The sequence below is a fragment of the Elaeis guineensis genome, chromosome 1, assembly GCF_000442705.2.
Source record: "Elaeis guineensis isolate ETL-2024a chromosome 1, EG11, whole genome shotgun sequence".
Classification (NCBI taxonomy): domain Eukaryota; kingdom Viridiplantae; phylum Streptophyta; class Magnoliopsida; order Arecales; family Arecaceae; genus Elaeis; species Elaeis guineensis.
In genome coordinates, this window is record NC_025993.2 from 118,113,204 (window position 1) to 118,132,046 (window position 18,843).

The 18,843-nt window shown below is 36.9% G+C and overlaps 1 protein-coding gene across 1 annotated transcript; it reads left to right on the forward strand.

Annotated features, from left to right (window-relative positions):
* The first annotated feature begins 13,805 nt into the window (after positions 1-13,805).
* Positions 13,806-14,625, forward strand: LOC140854788 (uncharacterized). Its single transcript, XM_073250835.1, has 3 exons — positions 13,806-13,939; positions 14,035-14,118; positions 14,199-14,625. The coding sequence occupies exons 1-3, from the start codon at positions 13,928-13,930 to the stop codon at positions 14,418-14,420; spliced, it is 318 nt and encodes a 105-aa protein (XP_073106936.1). The 5' UTR covers positions 13,806-13,927; the 3' UTR covers positions 14,421-14,625.
* Positions 14,626-18,843: the final 4,218 nt, after the last annotated feature.

Consider the following 18,843-nt stretch of genomic DNA (forward strand, 5'->3'; position numbering starts at 1 on the left):
TAACAATAAGCACAAATATGATCCTTTCTAACTGAAGAATTTCCTTTCAGTTATTTCTTTTTTTTTCACAAATAAAAATTCTAGATTAGAGGCATATTAGGCACTGCCCCAGGAGCATTGTTATCCTATTGTGTGTAACAATGCATATGCTCTCAAATTGTAACAAGTTCTTTAGCTTGGCCTGGCTCCTCCTTAGCATGGTATGAGCACGAAGAAGTCGATTTGATTGAATTCTTGGGTTGCCCAAAAGATTTGACTTAGAATAAATTGGAGAAAATATGATGAACAAAAAGGAAAGAAGAAACAATAATGGCTACTGTTCTCTGTGATCGTTGATCAATCGGTAGAAAGTAACTGGACCCTGATGGGCTCTTCTATTTATAAAGCCCGGTCCAAGTAACTATAGAAACTTTGTTTAGGTTGATTCCAATTACGCCGGTTATGGATTGATCTAAGAAATTTGGAACCCTATATTATAAACAAATGCTTGAGGGTGTGAACCCAAGCTTGAAAGAGCATCATATATTAAGACTAGCTTAGAACCCCGTACGATGCACAGTATATATTTATTTTTTCAAATAATATTTTAATAAATTAAAATTTTAACATAATATAAAAGACATCGTAGATGATATCAAATATTTCAAATTAAAATATAAACTTAAAATATTTAAATAACATAATAATAAGAAGCTGTAATATAATCATTTCTATTTTTAACTGACAGAGAAATCATTTCTTGAATCAACATTTTTAGCATCAATTATTCTAGAATCTTCATCATTAAGCAGAACATGACCATCTATTTGCATCCCACATATATCTCTTTTCTTCATAGTCTATCAATAAAAATAATATATATTTTATTATTATATAATTTTTTATTTTATTGAATTTTCAGTCATCATTAAAGACTTGCACCAGAGAAAAGGTAGAGACAAATTTTGTGATAGTTGAATTGTTAATAACTTCTTAGTTCCAGTAGCTCAGAATTTCATCCAGAATGACTAAGAGACAATGATGATCTATACATATCTGAGATTAGTAGTTTGTATCTATTTTGTATGCATTTAAGAATGGACGGTTAAGTAATAGTAGAAGATAGGCAGTAGTCATATTGTATGTATTTGTATTTATATGCATGATTGTAGTAGTTGACCTATGGGGACAATCCCAATTAATATTTTTTTGCCCTTGGGTTCAAAGCCAAAAATGTGAAGATCCAGTAGAAAGGTTTAATTGCAAAACACCTCTAAGCTAAATTAACTTAACATGATCTGGTTCAGTCAATTGTCAAAAGAGCTTAATTGAATATAGCCTTTATCAAGGGCCTAAATGCAAGATTCTCTGTTTAAATAAATAGATCTATGCCGGATTTCAGATCGGGTTGGAACCCAAAATCCGAATCTGTTAGGCCCATCTCCTTCCTCCCTTCTCTTCCTTCCTCGATTGCCGATGGAGAGGAGCTCACGCTTTCTCCATAGATATTATCTATTTTCCCAAGTCCCCCACCACAACTCAGAAAAAAGAAAGAAAGAAAAAAAAATCCCCGCTGGCACCAGCCAAACGCGCTTGTCTTTCTCTCTCTTAAAAAAGAAACACAATGCACTCAATCCCACATCTACCATCCAAATGGTCCACGTCATCGATCCGCGACATCTAATTCAATGGTTTCTATTTACTCTACCGTCCAAAATAAAACAAAGGCGTCCCACCCCTAGCCTGTGCGGACCCAGTTCGTCTCCACCCAACAGTTGTCGGGCTCGAAACTCAAATTAAAATAAAAAAAATAAAAGACTGGGGGTGGGGTAGAGAGAGGGGATACAGGAGAGAGAGAGAGAGTGGGAGGGGCAGAGAGAGGGAGAGCAGGAAAACAAACGAAAGTGCATCGCGGATTCATTGTGATGGTTTTTTTCTCTGGAGGGCTCGCTGGATAGAGGAGGGAGGGGAGAAGAAACTTAGAGGGAAAAATTGTAAATTTCTCCAACTCCCTGGGGTGAGGCTCAAGGTTTCTTTACTCGTCCCCTTCTTACTGAATTTAGCATTAGGTCTTTTCTTTCTCCTCTTCCGCGTGGCGTCGTGGCAGCACCCAAGAAAGTTGTGCTCCAACTAGACCTTCGAGCTCGACAGCTGGTATGCCTCCCTCCCCATTCGCATCATCGTCTGGGTTGCCAACCGCACCGTCCCGATCCCCTGCCACATTGACTCACCCTCTGCCCTCCTCACCCACCCCGATGGCCTCCTTGCTGTCACCGACTCCTCTGGCTCCCTCCTCTGGCTTTCCGACAACCCCCACCTCACCTCTTCCATTTGCCTCCTCGACTCCGGCAACCTCCTCCTCCTCTCCCCTGGCAGCGCCCCCTTCTGGCAGAGCTTCGACCATCCCGCCAACAAGGCATTGACTCACCTTCCGCCCTCCTCACCGCCCCGATGGCCGCCTCGCCATCGCCGACTCCTCCAGCTCCTTCCTCTGGCTCTTCGATCATCCTGCTCCTCCTGCTCTCTCCTGCCAGCCACGGCAACAACCCCATTCTTTTTTTGCTGTTTTTCCATCCTCAGGAGTCTCGATCGGGTGGGAGGTTTGAAGCGAATGAAGCTTCTCCTGAAACTCTTCCAATCCTCCCATGTTCCCACTCTCTCCTGCCAGCCACAGCAACAACCCCATCCTTTTTTTGCTATTTTTCCATCCTCAGGAGTCTCGATCGGGTAGGAGGCTTTAAGCGAATGAAGCTTCTCTCGAAACTCTTCCAATCCTCCCACGGTCCCACTCCATGCGGTTTCACTCCACATGGCAAAATAATTTTTATGCACATAGCAAATGGGGACAACCCAACGTGGTTCCTCCGCTTTATAATATATATATATATATATATGGTGTCTCACTCCAAGCTGGCAAACGGAGACAACCCAATGTGGTTCCTCTGTTTATATATATATATATATATATATATATATATATATATATATATATATATATATATATATATATATATATATATATATATATATATATATATGATGTCTCACTCTAAGCAGCTGTTGAACATGAGAGAATGTAGATTAACCTCTCGAGCTACCATTGATGAAATTTTTGTAATGCCAAAGTTCTTTTCTTGTGACTACACATTCTTCAGGACAAGACGTTAAAGAATATGCAAGGTCTGTCTTTATATTTAAAAATATTATATTAAATAATACCTAGACGGTAGTAGAAAAAGTAAATCTCAGAAAAAATAAATCTCTTAAATTTTATTGATTCAAATAAAATATATATCATCAATTTTTCATCATAATCAAGATTAATATTTATTTAAAAATAAACTAAGTAAATATTTTTTAAAATCCTATGCTCCTCACTGCTCGGTCTCAAATTTCATAGAATCTTCTGGATCTAAAAAAAAAAATATAAAAGAGGGGATAAGCTTTATGGGCTCAATAAGTTATCAATATCTCTAAAGAATCAAGTACAATTACTTTTCAAAATATAACAATTTAACAGTAATATGTAACAACATAATTTTCTTTCAAAATATACTATGCACGTTAATAAAAGCCAAAAATTTTGTTTCAGTCTTTGGTGACTGCAGCCATGATCTGTCCCGTGACAAGATCAAGGAGAGACTAACCTCTAAATACAGAACATCCGATCCATTGACGTGATCAGCCCTACTAACTAGACTCAGAAAGAAATTAGCACGGCCATGATTTATCTCGTGATAAGGCAAAGAGATTATTCTTAAAGTAAGAAATACGCGACGCATCAACGTATACCAGCAATCAGCCACGATTGACTAGGCCTAAGAGGACTAACTCTATCGTGATCCGTCCCGACTGGTCAGGTTTAGGAGAAACATGTTTCTAACGCATAGTCAACGATCAGTTCCGTTGGCTAGATCCAGATCATAATCTAATTAGAGAGTTTTTCTCATGATTTTAGCACAATCAATTTTTTATAAATAATCATACTTATTTTATAACAATATTAACTCAAATTTTTATATCTTTCAAAAAAATAATAAAATAATTTTTATTCAAAATTTCATACATAGATAAACATGTATAATTTTCTTTCCAAAACTCATGCAATAATAAAATAAAAAAATCTTCTTTCAAACTTTATAATCATACAGAGGTGGCACCATGTTTGATCCAATATTTTAAATTATTTTTTATATATAAATATATATTTTTAAATTTTAATAATATTTAAATATTTTATGTATAAAATTTTTAAAGATATAAATATATATAAAAATAAATTCATAGATAAAAAAAAAAACTTACGTTCAATTGAATTCAAAAATCACGATATTCAGCATATGACCTTATCCTTAGATTTGATGTTCTTCAGACGACAAAGGCTCTACTCAAATAAATTAACAAAATCATTAGTCTTTAATTAAAAAAATTAGATGAAAGGACAAAGAGGATCCCAGTTTGGCCCCGGTCTAGATTAGGATTGGATCAATTTATAGGCCGGATCTATATAGTTCCATTTGACCTAAATTTATTTAGGTTGAATCTAATTAGATTAGTTTCCTGAAATAAAATTGAGTCTCTCTCTCTCTCTCTCTCATCCTTTTTCTTTCTTTCTTTGTTTTTTTTTTTTTCCTTGCCGAACCCTCCATCCTTCATGGGAGAGAGAGAGTGGAGGAGTGTAAGATCGATGGTTGCCAGTTGTGGTGGTATGGCCGGAGTGGCCAGGCGATGGAGGCGTGGCCGGGCCGCCCGATGGCTTGGTTGCACACTGAGAAGCCGAGAGAAAAGGAGGAGGGTGCTCCCCCTTATTGCCATGGAACCGACACTCGGGGCCAAGAAGAAGAGAAGGGAAAGAAGTAGGCTTACCGACGGCAGCGACGGCGCAGAAGGTGGCTGGCGGGGTTGATTCCGGCAGGGTATCTTGCACGAAAGCCCCCAGAACAGAGGAGATCAAGAAAATTAGGGAGAGAGGGTTCTTGGATGACGGCAATTTAGTCGCAGTAGTCCGGCGACTGCCGGAGGTGAGGCAGAAGGAGAAGGGAGGTGGAGGAGGCTCCGATGGTGGATCAACCGAGAGGGAGGTGTGGTTTAAATAGAGAAAACGGGAAAGGGGATAAAGATTGGTTCTCAATTGATAACTCCTGCCGTTTGGCAGCGTAATCCATCCAAACGGCCTTCGGCCGCCCCTCACCGGCACGACTCTCCTCTAGCATTTCCATGGCCTTATCCTCTCCATGGATGAAGATCGAGCAGGGATTAAGATTCCCCTGTTCACCCTTCTTCTTCTTCTTCTTCTTCTTCTTTTGAGCCCGATCTGTTTGGACTGAGAGCTGGACCAGTTCTCACCCTTCTCTTCTTCTTGATGGCAGCCTCAACCCAATGAAGAGCCAATGCATAGATCTACCGCCGCACCTCCATAGAAAATATTATTTCATTCCTCAAGGTGCAGACCTTCTGCTGAAAATATTATTTCATTCCTCGAGATATTTGAGGTGTGTTTGATTTGCGACGGGAGTCGGAATTAAAATAGATTAGGATGGAAATTAAAATTATCATATTTTTTAATATATTTGATTTACGATCAAAATCAAAATAAAATTTAAATATTAAAAAATATAAAAATTAAGTTATAAAAAATTAAAATATTTATTTTTTTAATATTAAAATAAAAATAATTTTTTTTTCAATTAAATAATTAAAATGAAAGTTATCCATCCCTACCCTTGTTTCAAAGTTCAACTCTCCAATTAAAAATATCCTTGATTTGAAGTGGAGTTCCACCGTCTTTTACATGCTTTGTTTGCCGATTCCGTATAATATTTCTCTTGAAAATTGATTTTTTCTGATATCATTGTGGTCAGAAGGATATTATTTCATAATTTTATTTGTTGATTTATTTTTCTCTTAAAGTTAGATAAGTAATTATTGGATCCAAAGAACATGTTAGTTTATATAGGTCAGATGCATCGGTCCTGGAACTAAAGCAAACACCAATTAAATCAATAATAATAGGAGAAAATATTTGATAAAATAATTTTATTCAAAAAAATAAAGACCAAAATAATAACTTCAGTATCTCTCGTAGAAAAATCTCATGCTCCTCCCTGACGTCTCACACCACCAAAATAATTCTTTTCTACTCTTTTCATTACTCTCCCCTCTCTTTGTAAAACCACACTCTCTCTCTCTCTTACTACAAAACAAAAACACCACCATCTTTCATTTCCGTTAAAAAGCAAACCCAAGTAAATCATACCAAAAACTCAACATACCTTTATACAAGACAGTACCAAACAAAGTTCTAACAACGCAGGACTTAGTAATAAAGCGAAATTCTTTGTGCACCACTGATGGTGGTGTAAAAAATTCAACATTTAATGTAGTAAAATTTTTGATCTACATAGTCATAATTTTTCAATACACATTTAATGCTTATAAATTAATTTTTTTATTTAAAAATTTTGTATGATAAAAATATCTCTGTTCTTTAAAAAAATTATGATATTCTATATCAATATTAAGATATTTTACATCTAGAAAGTCGTATTTTTTATCCGTAGAATGTCATAACACTATAAAAAATTTAACTTTTTACGATAAAATTTTAGCGACGAAATTTATTTCATCGCAAATAATTAAGCTTTTGCAACGAAATTCAAATTTCATCCCCAAAAATTAGGTATTTGCGACGAAATAAATTGCGTTGCAAAAAGTTGTATCTTTTGTAATGAAATTTTTATTTTTGTTGCTAGAAGTTGATTTTTAGCGACGAACCCTTTTTTTGTTGCAAAAAATAATTTATTTTGCGATGAAATATTTTTTTTCGTAGTAAAAAATATTTTTTTACGACAAAAAAAAATTTTGTCGCAAAAAAATTATATTTCTTACGACGAAATTGATATTTCGTTGCAAAAAAGAAAGACTTTTGTGATCAATTTTATTTATATTTAGCGACGATACTATTGCGTCGCTAAATTTTATTTTATTGAAAAAATTTGAATATTTTGCGACAAAAATTTAAATTTCGTTGCTAGAATTGATCTTTAGCGACGAAATTTTTTTCATTGCAAAAAAATATTTTTTTTGGCGACGGAAAAATTTTTCGTTGCTAAATTTTTTTTTTGCGACGAAAATAATTACGTCGCAAAAAATTTGATTTTATGCGACGAAATATTTGTTTCGTTGCGAAAAACTTGATTTTACAATAATTTTTTTATATTTGCGACGAAATTAAATTTTCGTTGCAAAAAATTAATCATTTGCGACGAAAAAATTTTTGTTGCAAAAAATATAATTTTTTGCGACAGAATATTTATTTTTAGCAACGAATGTATTTCGTCGCTAAATATTTTTTAATTAAAAAAAAAACACTTTGATATTTTGCCCTAATTGAAAATAAACCTGTTGATTTCTTCCTCCCCGATCTCCGCCGCGGTCATCCAAATTTTCTCCCTCCTCGATCTTCGGCGACAGTCCTCCCTCCCCGATCGCCGGTCGTCCTTCCCGGTAAGTTCTCTCCCTCCCCGCCACCATCCTCTCTCTCTCTCTCCCTCCCCACCGCCGTCGAGCCCTCCCTCCCCGCCACCGTCGTCGCTCGAGCCTGCCCCCCGTCGCTGATCGAGCCCACCTCCCAGCGCGCCGGCCATCTCCCTCCCCCCTTGCCACCCTCTCCTCTGCGCACCGAATCCTCCCTCTTCTCTGCCTCCTTCCCTCCGGTTCTCTCCAATCCCTCGAAACCCTAACCCTCCAATCCATAAAACGAAGGTGGCGGCCACCTCTCCTCCCTCCCTTTCCTCCTCCTTCCATACTTTCCTCCTATTCTTCCTCGCCGGCCGCCGCCGAAACGACTACCTCCTCCTCTTCTCCTCTACCCTTCATGGCGGAGTACCTGATGGATCGTCTGGGCTACTTTAAGGATAAGGCCCTCGTCGCCTCCAAATCTCTCCTCCACATCACCACCCCCGACAAGCCTGATGCCGTCCTCGCCTTCCTCCGCCGCCACACCGGCCTCTCCCCCCGCCAGCTCCACGCCTTCGTCCACCGCCGCCCTACTGTCCTCGCCACCAACGTCCCCTCCAATCTCCTCCCCAAGCTCAAGCTCCTCGAGTGCCTCCTACCCTCTCCCATCCCACGCCGCCGCCTGCCGCTTCGGCCTCCCATCCCCCGCCGCCGCCTACCGCTTCGGCCTCCCATCCCCCGCCGCCGCAGCGTCTGCAAGGCAGTCGCCGCTGGTCGACCCCTCCATCCCCTGTCTCCCTCCCTCATTTTCTTTCTCAGTCTCTTACCTGAGAAAGAGTTGAAGGTCGATCCCTTACTTGGCTTGTCTGGTTTCGTAGGGCCGCCGCCGCGCTGCCGTCGGGCCGCCACCGCCATCGCCGGTTGCCGTCACTGTCACCATCACTGTTCATGGAAGAGTTGAAGGTGAGAACTATTTTTTTAATTTATATATTTTTAAATTTTTTTTCTTAATAAATTTTAGCCATTAGAAGTAATTATTTATTATTTTAGTAATTAGATATAATATTAAATATAATTATTTGTTTGATATAATTAATTTTAATCATGATTTAAAAATATTTTAAAAATAAATTTTTTTAATAATAATATATTAATTGTAGCATAACAAATTTATAAGCCTTAAAATTTTTGTTCGAGGATAGCGTGCATAAACCAATATTTTTTTTATGAAAAAAATATTGGTGCTTTACACACTATTCTCGAATTATCCTCGTGGACAGTTTGGGCACATGAATGAATTTAATATTGCAACATATGTGCTTCTATATTGTAGAGTTTTATCGGTATTTTCGATCATGTTCTCTGGATACATAGCACAATTTTAATACTTGTGTATCTGGAGAACTGCGTCGAAATACTGTCGAAATTTTTTTGGTATACAAGACATGTATTGCAATATTAAATTCTTACGTTCCTGAATGGAATAGGACCATCACCCTATAGGTAGGAGATATAAGGCGTTAGTCAACTATTATTACATAAAATTGATTGTATAGTTTGCATCATAAATATGTAGGTATGGATCGTGGTTGGATGTCATTGCGTGATAAGTTCTGTCCCGAGTATATTACAGGTGTGACGACTTTTATGAATGTGGCATCCAATCATACTAGAAAAGATGGAAAAGCTCGTTGTCCATGTCGTCGATGTAGAAATTTATTTTGGTGTACCTTATCGGACATTCAGAATCATTTATACGAACACGGTATAGATGTGACTTACAAGAGATGGACTTGTCATGGTGAAGATTTGCCGACTAGCTCGAGCATGTTGTCCAGGAGTCCCATAAATCCGTCGTCAGTCGGTGGATCATGCAGTCGTGAAAGACAAACACTTGGTGAAGAAGATAGAAAAATTTTAGAGGATCTTCATCCGAAATTATTTGAAGTAAATGTAGAAGCGAGAGCAGAACATCAGCATTCCATTCCGAGACAAGAAGCTGAAGAGGACAGTAATATATCTATAAATGATAGATTCGAGCGTCTATTAAGAGATGCACAAAGTGATGTTTATCCTGGTTGTAAGAAGTACTCTCTGTTGTCTGCCGTAATAAAGTTATTACACATGAAGATACTTGGTAAGTGGTCAAACAACTCGTTTAATTGGTTGCTCAAATTTTTGAAGGACTTACTGCCAGAGGGAGAGTTACTTCCGTCAACTCATTATGAAGCCAAAAAATTATTGAAAGGACTCGGTTTGGGAGTCGATGACTTGGGCCTATGCTGTGAAAAGATACATACATGTCCGAATGATTGTGTTCTATTTCGGAAGGATAAACAAGATCTACAAGCATGTCCGATTTGTCATTCAAGCAGATGGAAAGAAAGTCGTGGTAAGGATAAGAAGAAAAAAAAATACCATGCAAGATTTTGCGATACTTTTCGATTACACCACGATTGCGTCGATTGTTCATGTCGAGGCATACTGCTTGTGACATGCGATGGCATAAGGAGGAAAACAATATGGATGATGATGTCATGAGACATCCATCAGATGGAGATGCGTGGAAACATTTTGATCGTGAACATCTATGGTTTGCAGCTGATTCACGAAATGTCAGGCTAGGGTTGGCAACAGACGGATTTAATCCATATGGTAATCTTAGTACTACTTATAGTATGTGGCTTGTTATGGTATTTTCTTATAATTTACCACCATGGAAGTGCATGAAATCACCTTTTAATCTATTGGCCTTGTTGATCCCGGGTCTCCGTGCCCCTGGAAGAGACATAAACATATTTTTAGAGCCGTTGATCGAAGAGTTATAATATTTGTAGGAAGAAGGATGCGAAACATATGATCAAGTTGCAGGAGGCATCTTTCGTATGCATGCAGCACTGCTTTGGACAGTTAATGATTTTCCTGCATATGGCGATATTTCTGGATGGTGTACAAAAGGGTATAAAGCATGCCCAACTTGTAACGATGATATTACATCGGACCGTATTCGTGGAAAGATTTGTTTTACCGGCCATCGATGTTTCTTGCCAGATGATCATAGATGGAGGAGAAGTCTTAAGTTCAATGGCAAGCATGAACGACGTGCGCAGCCAAGATTCTGGTCTACGGATAATATTTTAAATCAGTTACCCAACCCACAGGATGTCATATTTGGTAAGGGTCTGGCCAGCCAAGTAGGGGTGCGAACAAGTATCAAAAATTAGAGAAAAAAGAGCAAGTTGTTTGATCTTCCATATTGAAATACGCTTCTTCTTTGACATAATCTTGACGTCATGCATATTGAAAAGAATATATTTGATAATGTATTTTATACCATTCTCAATATCGAAGGAAGAACGAAGGATACTGTGAAGGCTCGTCTTGACTTAGAGGATATGCGGATTAGAAAGGAATTACATTTGATTCGACGAGGGGATAGGCTGGTGAAGCCATTGGCATGTTATACACTGAATCAAAGAGAGAGAAATCAATTTCTTTCATATTTGAGATCAGTGAGGTTTTCTGATGGATACGTCTCAAACTTGAAACGGTGCATCAAGTCGAAAGATGGGAAGATCGTCGGGATGAAAAGTCATGATTGTCATGTACTTCTACAACATGTGCTCCCAGTTGGTTTGCGCGGATTGTTGCCGGATAATGTGTGTGATGCGTTACTTGATCTGGGAACTTATTTTCGAGACTTATGTGCGAAGACATTGAGACGAAGTCAGATCGACATATTGGAGAAGAAGATTATCATTACTCTCTGTAAGCTCGAGATGATATTCCCTCCCGCCTTCTTTGATATCATGGTGCATCTTTCTGTTCATCTTCCACATGAGGCTAGATTGGGTGGGCCAGTACATACAAGATGGATGTACCCAATTGAAAGGTAATTGCATAATATTATAATATTTATTATTCATTATTGTATTCTTATTATATGTGATATCAATTGATAATTTATTGAATAGGAAGATGCGTGAATACAAGAGTGCCGTCACTAACAAAGCACGACCTGAAGGTTCAATAGCAGAGGCACATGTTATGAATGAATGTCTGACATTCTGCTCTATGTACCTTCGGCGAGTGGAGACCAAATTTACAAGGCCACAACGGAATATCGATGTTGACGAGATTCTGACCGATGGATTGTCCGTGTTCTCCAATGTTGCCCGACCATATGGTAAAAAAGATTTTCGAATGTTGACACCACAAGAAACGGATGACATGCATTGGTATGTACTAAACAATTGCGAGGAGGTAGAAGCGTACATGATGTGAGTATATACATTTAATTTTTATTTGTTGATATATCAATGAATGTACGTGGACTCTAAATTAAAATATACATGGTATTACTGTATCACTTCAGAGAACACGAAAGTGAGCTCAGAAGAAGTAATCCTACATTAGCAGCGGCACGACATAAGAATCAATTCGCATCATGGTTTGACGAATGGGTAAGTTATGTTCATGTTCATCCATGATTAAAAGTTTGTTTATATAGTATTCATTTTATCAAATTTAACCTGCTTACTGTTCTTTTAATTGTAGATAGCTCAGCTACATATAGACAATCCTAACTGTATCAGTAATGACTTAGCTGCACTTGCACGAAAGCTTGACAGACGTGTATCAGTATATTCAGCATGCATAGTCAATGGTGTGAGATTCTTAACGAAAAATCACGATCGCGATCGAACCACACAGAATTGTGGAATAAGCGTGGAGGGCGAGCACAAGGGTGAAATAATAGATTTTTTTGGTGTTATGCATGAGGTTATAGAGTTGAGATATAGTGGTCTTCGATAGATTGTGTTATTCAAGTATCGATGGTATGACTTAGGACGACACAGGCCAATTGTTATAGATCCTCAACTCGTCAGTGTCCACACTGATCATGTATGGTATGAAAGTGATCCTTATATTTTTGCAAAGCAAGCAAGACTAGTGTGGTATATTGATGATAACAAAATGAAAGAGCCTTGGCAAGTTGCAATAAGGGCTCAGCATAGGCATTTGTTTGATCCTGCACTTTTTACATGCCCGAACGATGAACATCTTGAGAATGAAGTCCGTACAATTATTGAAAATGAAGCATATCAAATGCAAGCATCAGATAACATATTAGTGCCAGATGATACGATTGACATAGGACAATTACAAAGAGACGACTATGAACCTGAGGATGTTTCTATTATTGGATCGTCGATAAAGGCACGGGCACGAGCACGATCCAATAATGACTTCATTAACGACGATGATGATAGCACTTCAGGGTCGAAGTCTTCTATGACTCCCATCGAAGATGATTATATGGACACGAGTTCAGAATCTGAGAACAATAATTAATATGAATAAGTAATTCAATTTATTTTTTTTGTTATATCATGTAATACTTGAGTTTTTTTGATTACGTACTGATTTAAATTATTTTAATCATTGCAGCATCATGACTGGTCCTAGACGTAGACGTTCACGGGGTAGGCAGCAGGCTCCGCTTGATGATACACATCCTCACTTTAGCATTTTGCATGATGAGTCAGAGGATTTAGATGAGACTCAGTTGCCCGAGTCCACAGAGCAGACTAGTGCTTAGCCAGAGCTTGCCCAGCCGGAGGTCATGGTACCGCAGCATCATCCTCTTACAGGTACATCTCTATCAATTTATAAACCATATATATTTTTTTGTTATATGCATTTAGTGATACATGATATATGTTCATTTCACCAATTTTTACATGTAGGAACACAGCATCGACGTGCAGTGTGTGGTCCTAGTAGGGGTCTTGTTTTGAAAAAATATGTGCATACACACAATGAAAAATTGAAGGTACATATATTTCGAGATCATCCGGTTGGCACAGAGGCTAGTATCGTCGTAAATGAGATTAGTTTGTATATGTGGAATCATTTTCCATGGACTGCTGAAAGTTTCAAGCATGTAGCTCCTCGATATCGTGATGCTCTAGTCTCTCACATCAAGGTAAGAATTAAATTTGGATGTCTTGCATATCATTACATGATCCATATTATTTTTAGTTATATAAATAAATTTTTTTATTATATGAATAATTTCATATATTTGCTTTTTGGTATGATGACTGTGTAGGATAATATTGACTTCGAGGATTGCACCGACGAAGAAGTGACGGCATGTATTCTCAAAATGGCTGCAAATAGATACAGAGATCGGCGATGTAGGCTTCATAAATACTGCAATGAGCTGTAGGCAAAGGGGATTGATCCTGTGACCCAGCCATACAGAAATTAGGCTGGGTATAGTGACGATTGGCGGTGGTTATGTAAGCATTTTGGAAGTGAGGCATTTCAGGTATGTTTAGTGTTTCAAGTTTTTTTAATTTTGTTATGTCCTTTATTGGTTATAATTGTATGTATTTTGTAGCGACGATCGGAGGCGAATAAGGTGAATAGGAGTAAGATTGATTCTATTCACACGCAAGGAAGTGTCTCTTTTGCACAGAGAATGAAGAGGATGGTACGTAACTACATTTGCAATCATACTTTGTAACTTCTTATTAAATATTTATATTATTTTGATATCTTTTTTTTTCTTTTTTTTTTGTTTGACAGGGACTATCCGGAGTCGACGCCTATGCTAAATTCTATCAAAACAAGAGTGGCGAGTTCGTGATCGAGGAGGCGAGGCAGCGTCATGTAAGTATCATTACTCTATATTTTGAATACTTTTAAAGAGTTTGAAAAAAATTTATGATTTTATTTGGTTTATTGTGAAGGAAAAAATGTTAGAATTGAGAGAGCAGACGATGAGGGAGGTGGGATTTGACGATGATACTGGATCGCAGCAGGTTTGTTTGATGACAGATGATACGATTTTGGATACCGTCCTCGGGCGGCAACTAGGATCTGGTCATAGCATGCGGTCCAAAAATCATGCAGTTCGTCATCCGGCCGGTCTGATGATGCATCGGTGCCAAAGGCAGTTAGGACATCCATGAGCATGATACAAGATCAGATTAGTTACTGGATCATAGTCAGACGCTCGAGAGGATCGTATCTGCGATGGCGGGATAGCTCGGTATTGATGCTTCTGAGTTAGCACCTCTACAGTCACATGATACCGCCTCTGCACCACCATCGTGACACATATCGGGTCAGGGATCGACGCTTGGAGAAGGGAACGAGGCCAACGAGTCAGATCATACCTAGTTTGTAGTTATTTTAAATTTAAAATGATGTATGGACTTATATTTTTGTATATGACAAAGATGGTTATGAAACTTTTTGATACTTGGAATTGGTCTTTTGACTTAGAATATTTTTATTGTGTTAGTATACTGTTTATTTAAAATATGTTTGATCAGAGAATTTGTATTTGAACAGATTTTTTTTGAAAAAAAATAAAAATTTTATTTTTTATCCAAAATTTATTTTAGCGACAAAATATTAATTTCGTCGCAAAAAAATTTGTGAACCCAAAAAAATAAAATTTTTATTATACATTGCGATGAAATTTTTTTATTTTGTTGCTATTTTTACAACGAAAAAATAGTGTCGTCACTAAAAATTTTAACTTTTTACGACGAAATTTTTATTTTGTCATAATTATGGCGATGAATTTTTTTTATTTCGTCGCCCTTCTAGCGATAAAATTTTTATTTCGTCGCCATTATAGCGATGAAATTTTTTTTTCGTCGCAATTATAGCAACGAACATTTTTTTCGTCGCAATTATTGCAACGAAATTATTTCGTTGCTATTTTTGCGATGAAAAAATAGTTTCGTCACTAAAAATTTTAACTTTTTGCGACCAAATTTTTATTTCATCATAATTATGGCGATGAATTTTTTTATTTCGTCGTCCTTCTAGCGATGAAATTTTTATTTCGTCACCATTACAGCGACAAAATTTTTTTTTCGTCACAATTATAGCAACGAAGATATTTTTCGTCGCAATTATTGTGACAAAATTTTTGCGACAAATTTTGTTTGCGATGAAATTCGTCGCTAAGTTTTACGACGAATTTCATTTTCATCACGAAAAATAAGAGAATTTTTTTTTAATCACAATATTTAGCGATAAAATTATTTTTTATTATAATTTTAGCGACAAAAATTTAAGCTCTTGCGATAAAATATTTTCATCGTTAATACAGCACATAACTTCATCGTCTTGGTTTACTATTTTTTACGATGAAATAAAATTATTTCGTCGCTAAGATCTTTTACTACGAGGCTTTCTCTATAAATTTTTAGTGACGATATATTTCGTTGCAAATACTTTTAGTGACAAAAATATGATTTTTAGCGATGAAAAAATTTTGTCGCAAAAAATCAAATTTCTTGTAGTGTAACAAGCATAAGACGTCATAATTTTTTTAAAGAATAGAGATATTTTCATCATTCAAAATTTTTAAATAAAAAAATAAAGCTACAGGCATTAAATGCACATTAAAAAATAGTTGGACAAAAATATCTCTTTTATATTATGATATCTTAGGCTATATTATGACATCTTGAGTCATATTATGCCACAGGATGTCATAATTTTTTCTAAAGAACAGGAGTATTTTCGTCATACAAAATTTTTAAACAAAAAAGTCGATCTGGAAGTATTAAATGTACGTTAGAAAATATTGACTATATGGACCAATCGGACAAGATGGTGTACTCTATATCGGATTTTCTACACTGCCCGTGATGAGCAAAGAATTTCTCTAGTAATAAATATCAAGACTCTATTAGGCTTTTGTTATGGGTCTGCTGGAATAATTCTTTATACACTATATATGGATAGAAAAAATATACCACCCCATCTGATTGGATCATATAGTCACCGCTTTTCAATGCACATTTAATATTTGTAGTTTCATTTTTTCGTTTAAAATTTTGAATGATGAAAATATTCCTGCTCTTCTAAAAAAATTATGACATTCTATAGCTTTATTATGGCATCCTGCGGTCAAATTATGACGTTATATTCATAATTTGGCTACAGAATGTCATAAAGAAAGGATATTTTTATCACTTAAAAATTTAATAAATTTTTAGTGACAAAAATATCTTTATCTCTTTATGACTTTTGAAAAAAATTATGACTTTCTGTGTGCAGGAAGTCATAATTTGACTGTAGGATGTCATAATTTTTTAGAATATAAAGGATATTTTATCATTCAAAATTTTAAACGAAAAAATAAAACTGCAGATATTAAATACGCTATTAAATATGTGCTGAAAAATGATGGCTACGTGCTTCAATGTGGTTGGATGATACGCTCCATGTCAATTTTATTACACCGCACATGGTGCACAAAGACTTTCTCGGGTCTGCTAATATTCTGGATCTATAAAAATTTATTACATTTGTCTCATTTCATCTTGTTATGTCATTCTTCTTTTCATTTTCCTTTTTATATAGCTTAATTTCTGACTTGAGATATGTTCTTATAATTTCTGGTCCACTTAGCATTTCATAAGTTTAATCAATTGGTATTTTTATTTTGCACCATTTTGGACTCAACGAACCCTCATTTCAAAGGGAATGCATGATGAGAATACTTCAAATTGGATAAAATAAAAAAATTATAGGAATACTTCTTCAATTTTAGTCTAATTTCACTTACATCCTTTAGATTTTAAAATATATCAAACTAGTTTTTTAAAATTTTGAATTATTTCAATGTGGTCTTATCATTTATTTTCATTCATAGAATGATATCATTATTTTATAAAATAACCAAACTATTCTTATCCTCATCTTCTTCCTCCTTTCTCTCTGATTGCTCTCTTCTTCATCTCTGGTGCTGACATCTCTCCTCTCTTTTTTTCTATCCTTCTCTTCCTCCTTATCCCCTTCTCCTCATCGTCCTGCTCCTCCAAGCCCTTTTTTCCTCCTTTTTTCTCTCCCATTTTTTCTCTTCTCCAAGTATGTCCATGTTCCTCTCCATGATGGCTCTCACCACCTCTGCCCCTTCCTCACTGACAATCTCTCCTCTCCTTTCTCTTCATCTATTTTTTCCTCATCTTCCTCCTTTAATCTCACCCACGACCTCTCCTTCTCCCTTCTCTTTCTCCTTAACAATTTCTCCTCCGCCTCCTCCTCCTCATCTACATTCTTCTCCTCCAAGCCCACTTGTGAGCCCTCTCCCTCTATTTATGGTGGCTCTTTCTACTCCGTCCACCTCACCGGTGAAGCCTCCTTCCCCTTCTCCCTCTTCCATTTCTCCTCCTCCTCCAAGCCCGCTCACTCCTCTATCCTTATCTTCTCTTTTTCTACCTCCATCCCTTCCTCGCTAATAGCCCCTCTTTTTCTCTCCTCTCTTTTCTTCTCACTTATTTGTCCTCATTATTTTTCTCTTCCTTTAAGCCTACCCATGAGTGCTCTCTATCCTTCCCCATCCTCTTTCTCCTAACCTCTTCTCCTCCTCCTCGTCCTCCTCTTCTAATCTCATCTATGAGGCCTTTGATGTCCTCCTCCTCTTCTACACCGACCTCTGTGATTCCACCCTTCCCCTCCATGGCAACTCCCTCCACCTCCCATCTTTTTCTTTTCAGTGATCCATCCAATATAAGCAAAGGATATTTTCATCAGTTGAAATAGAAAACCAACACTGTTAGTTGGTAAGTGAACGATAGGACCATATTAAAATATTTCAAAAATTTAAAGGACTGGTTTGACATATTTTAAAATCGAAGAGGTATAAGTGAAACTGGACTAAAGTTAAGAGGATGTTCCTGTAATTTATCCTAAAAATAATGTGGAAAGTGCAAGGGAAGCAAAATCAGTTTTTGCAAGGATGGAATCTAAAATACTTGTATTTCAATGAAGAAAGACAAGACTAGAGAATTGAAGGAAAGCACTCTAATTTACTTTTTAATAGGTTTTAATGGAAATGGTCAAATAAATCATCCTCCCACAAGTCATGAGTTTCACTGCTTTCACATGCCCATGCTCACTAATGCATATATGTATATGTGGAAACCTTGTGTTATTTCTTTGTTATAGGATAATCGAGCCTTTTAATGATGGTAGAAGATAACTCAAAGCCTATCCACCCATGTCGTTGGCCCTAAAACAACCTCACTCTTTACCAATCATGCAACTTCCATTTTAAGAGGCCAATTATGGTTTACCTAGAAAGAGGAGAAATTATACCCTACATTGCTTGCACCATGCCGTTGTGCACTATGTCAATCACCTTGCCTCTTATCTATAGACTCCATTCAAGATGCGCTAGTCATGGTGATTGGCCCATAGAAAGGAGGCATGCTCAATGGTAGTGCATGGTCATATTGGTGCATGTAGTGTAAGATATAATTTTTTGAGAAAGAGAGAGAGAGGGCAATCCTAAACCAACTCATGTAGGTGATATTTGCAAATAGTTTTTGGTTCCTAGGATAACCTCAAGCATGATGTCAATAG

Coding starts and splice junctions, on each gene's coding strand:
- LOC140854788 (XM_073250835.1), top strand. Junction 14,119..14,198: donor AGGAGGCGAGGCAGCGTCAT/GTAAGTATCATT, acceptor TTTATTGTGAAG/GAAAAAATGTTAGAATTGAG.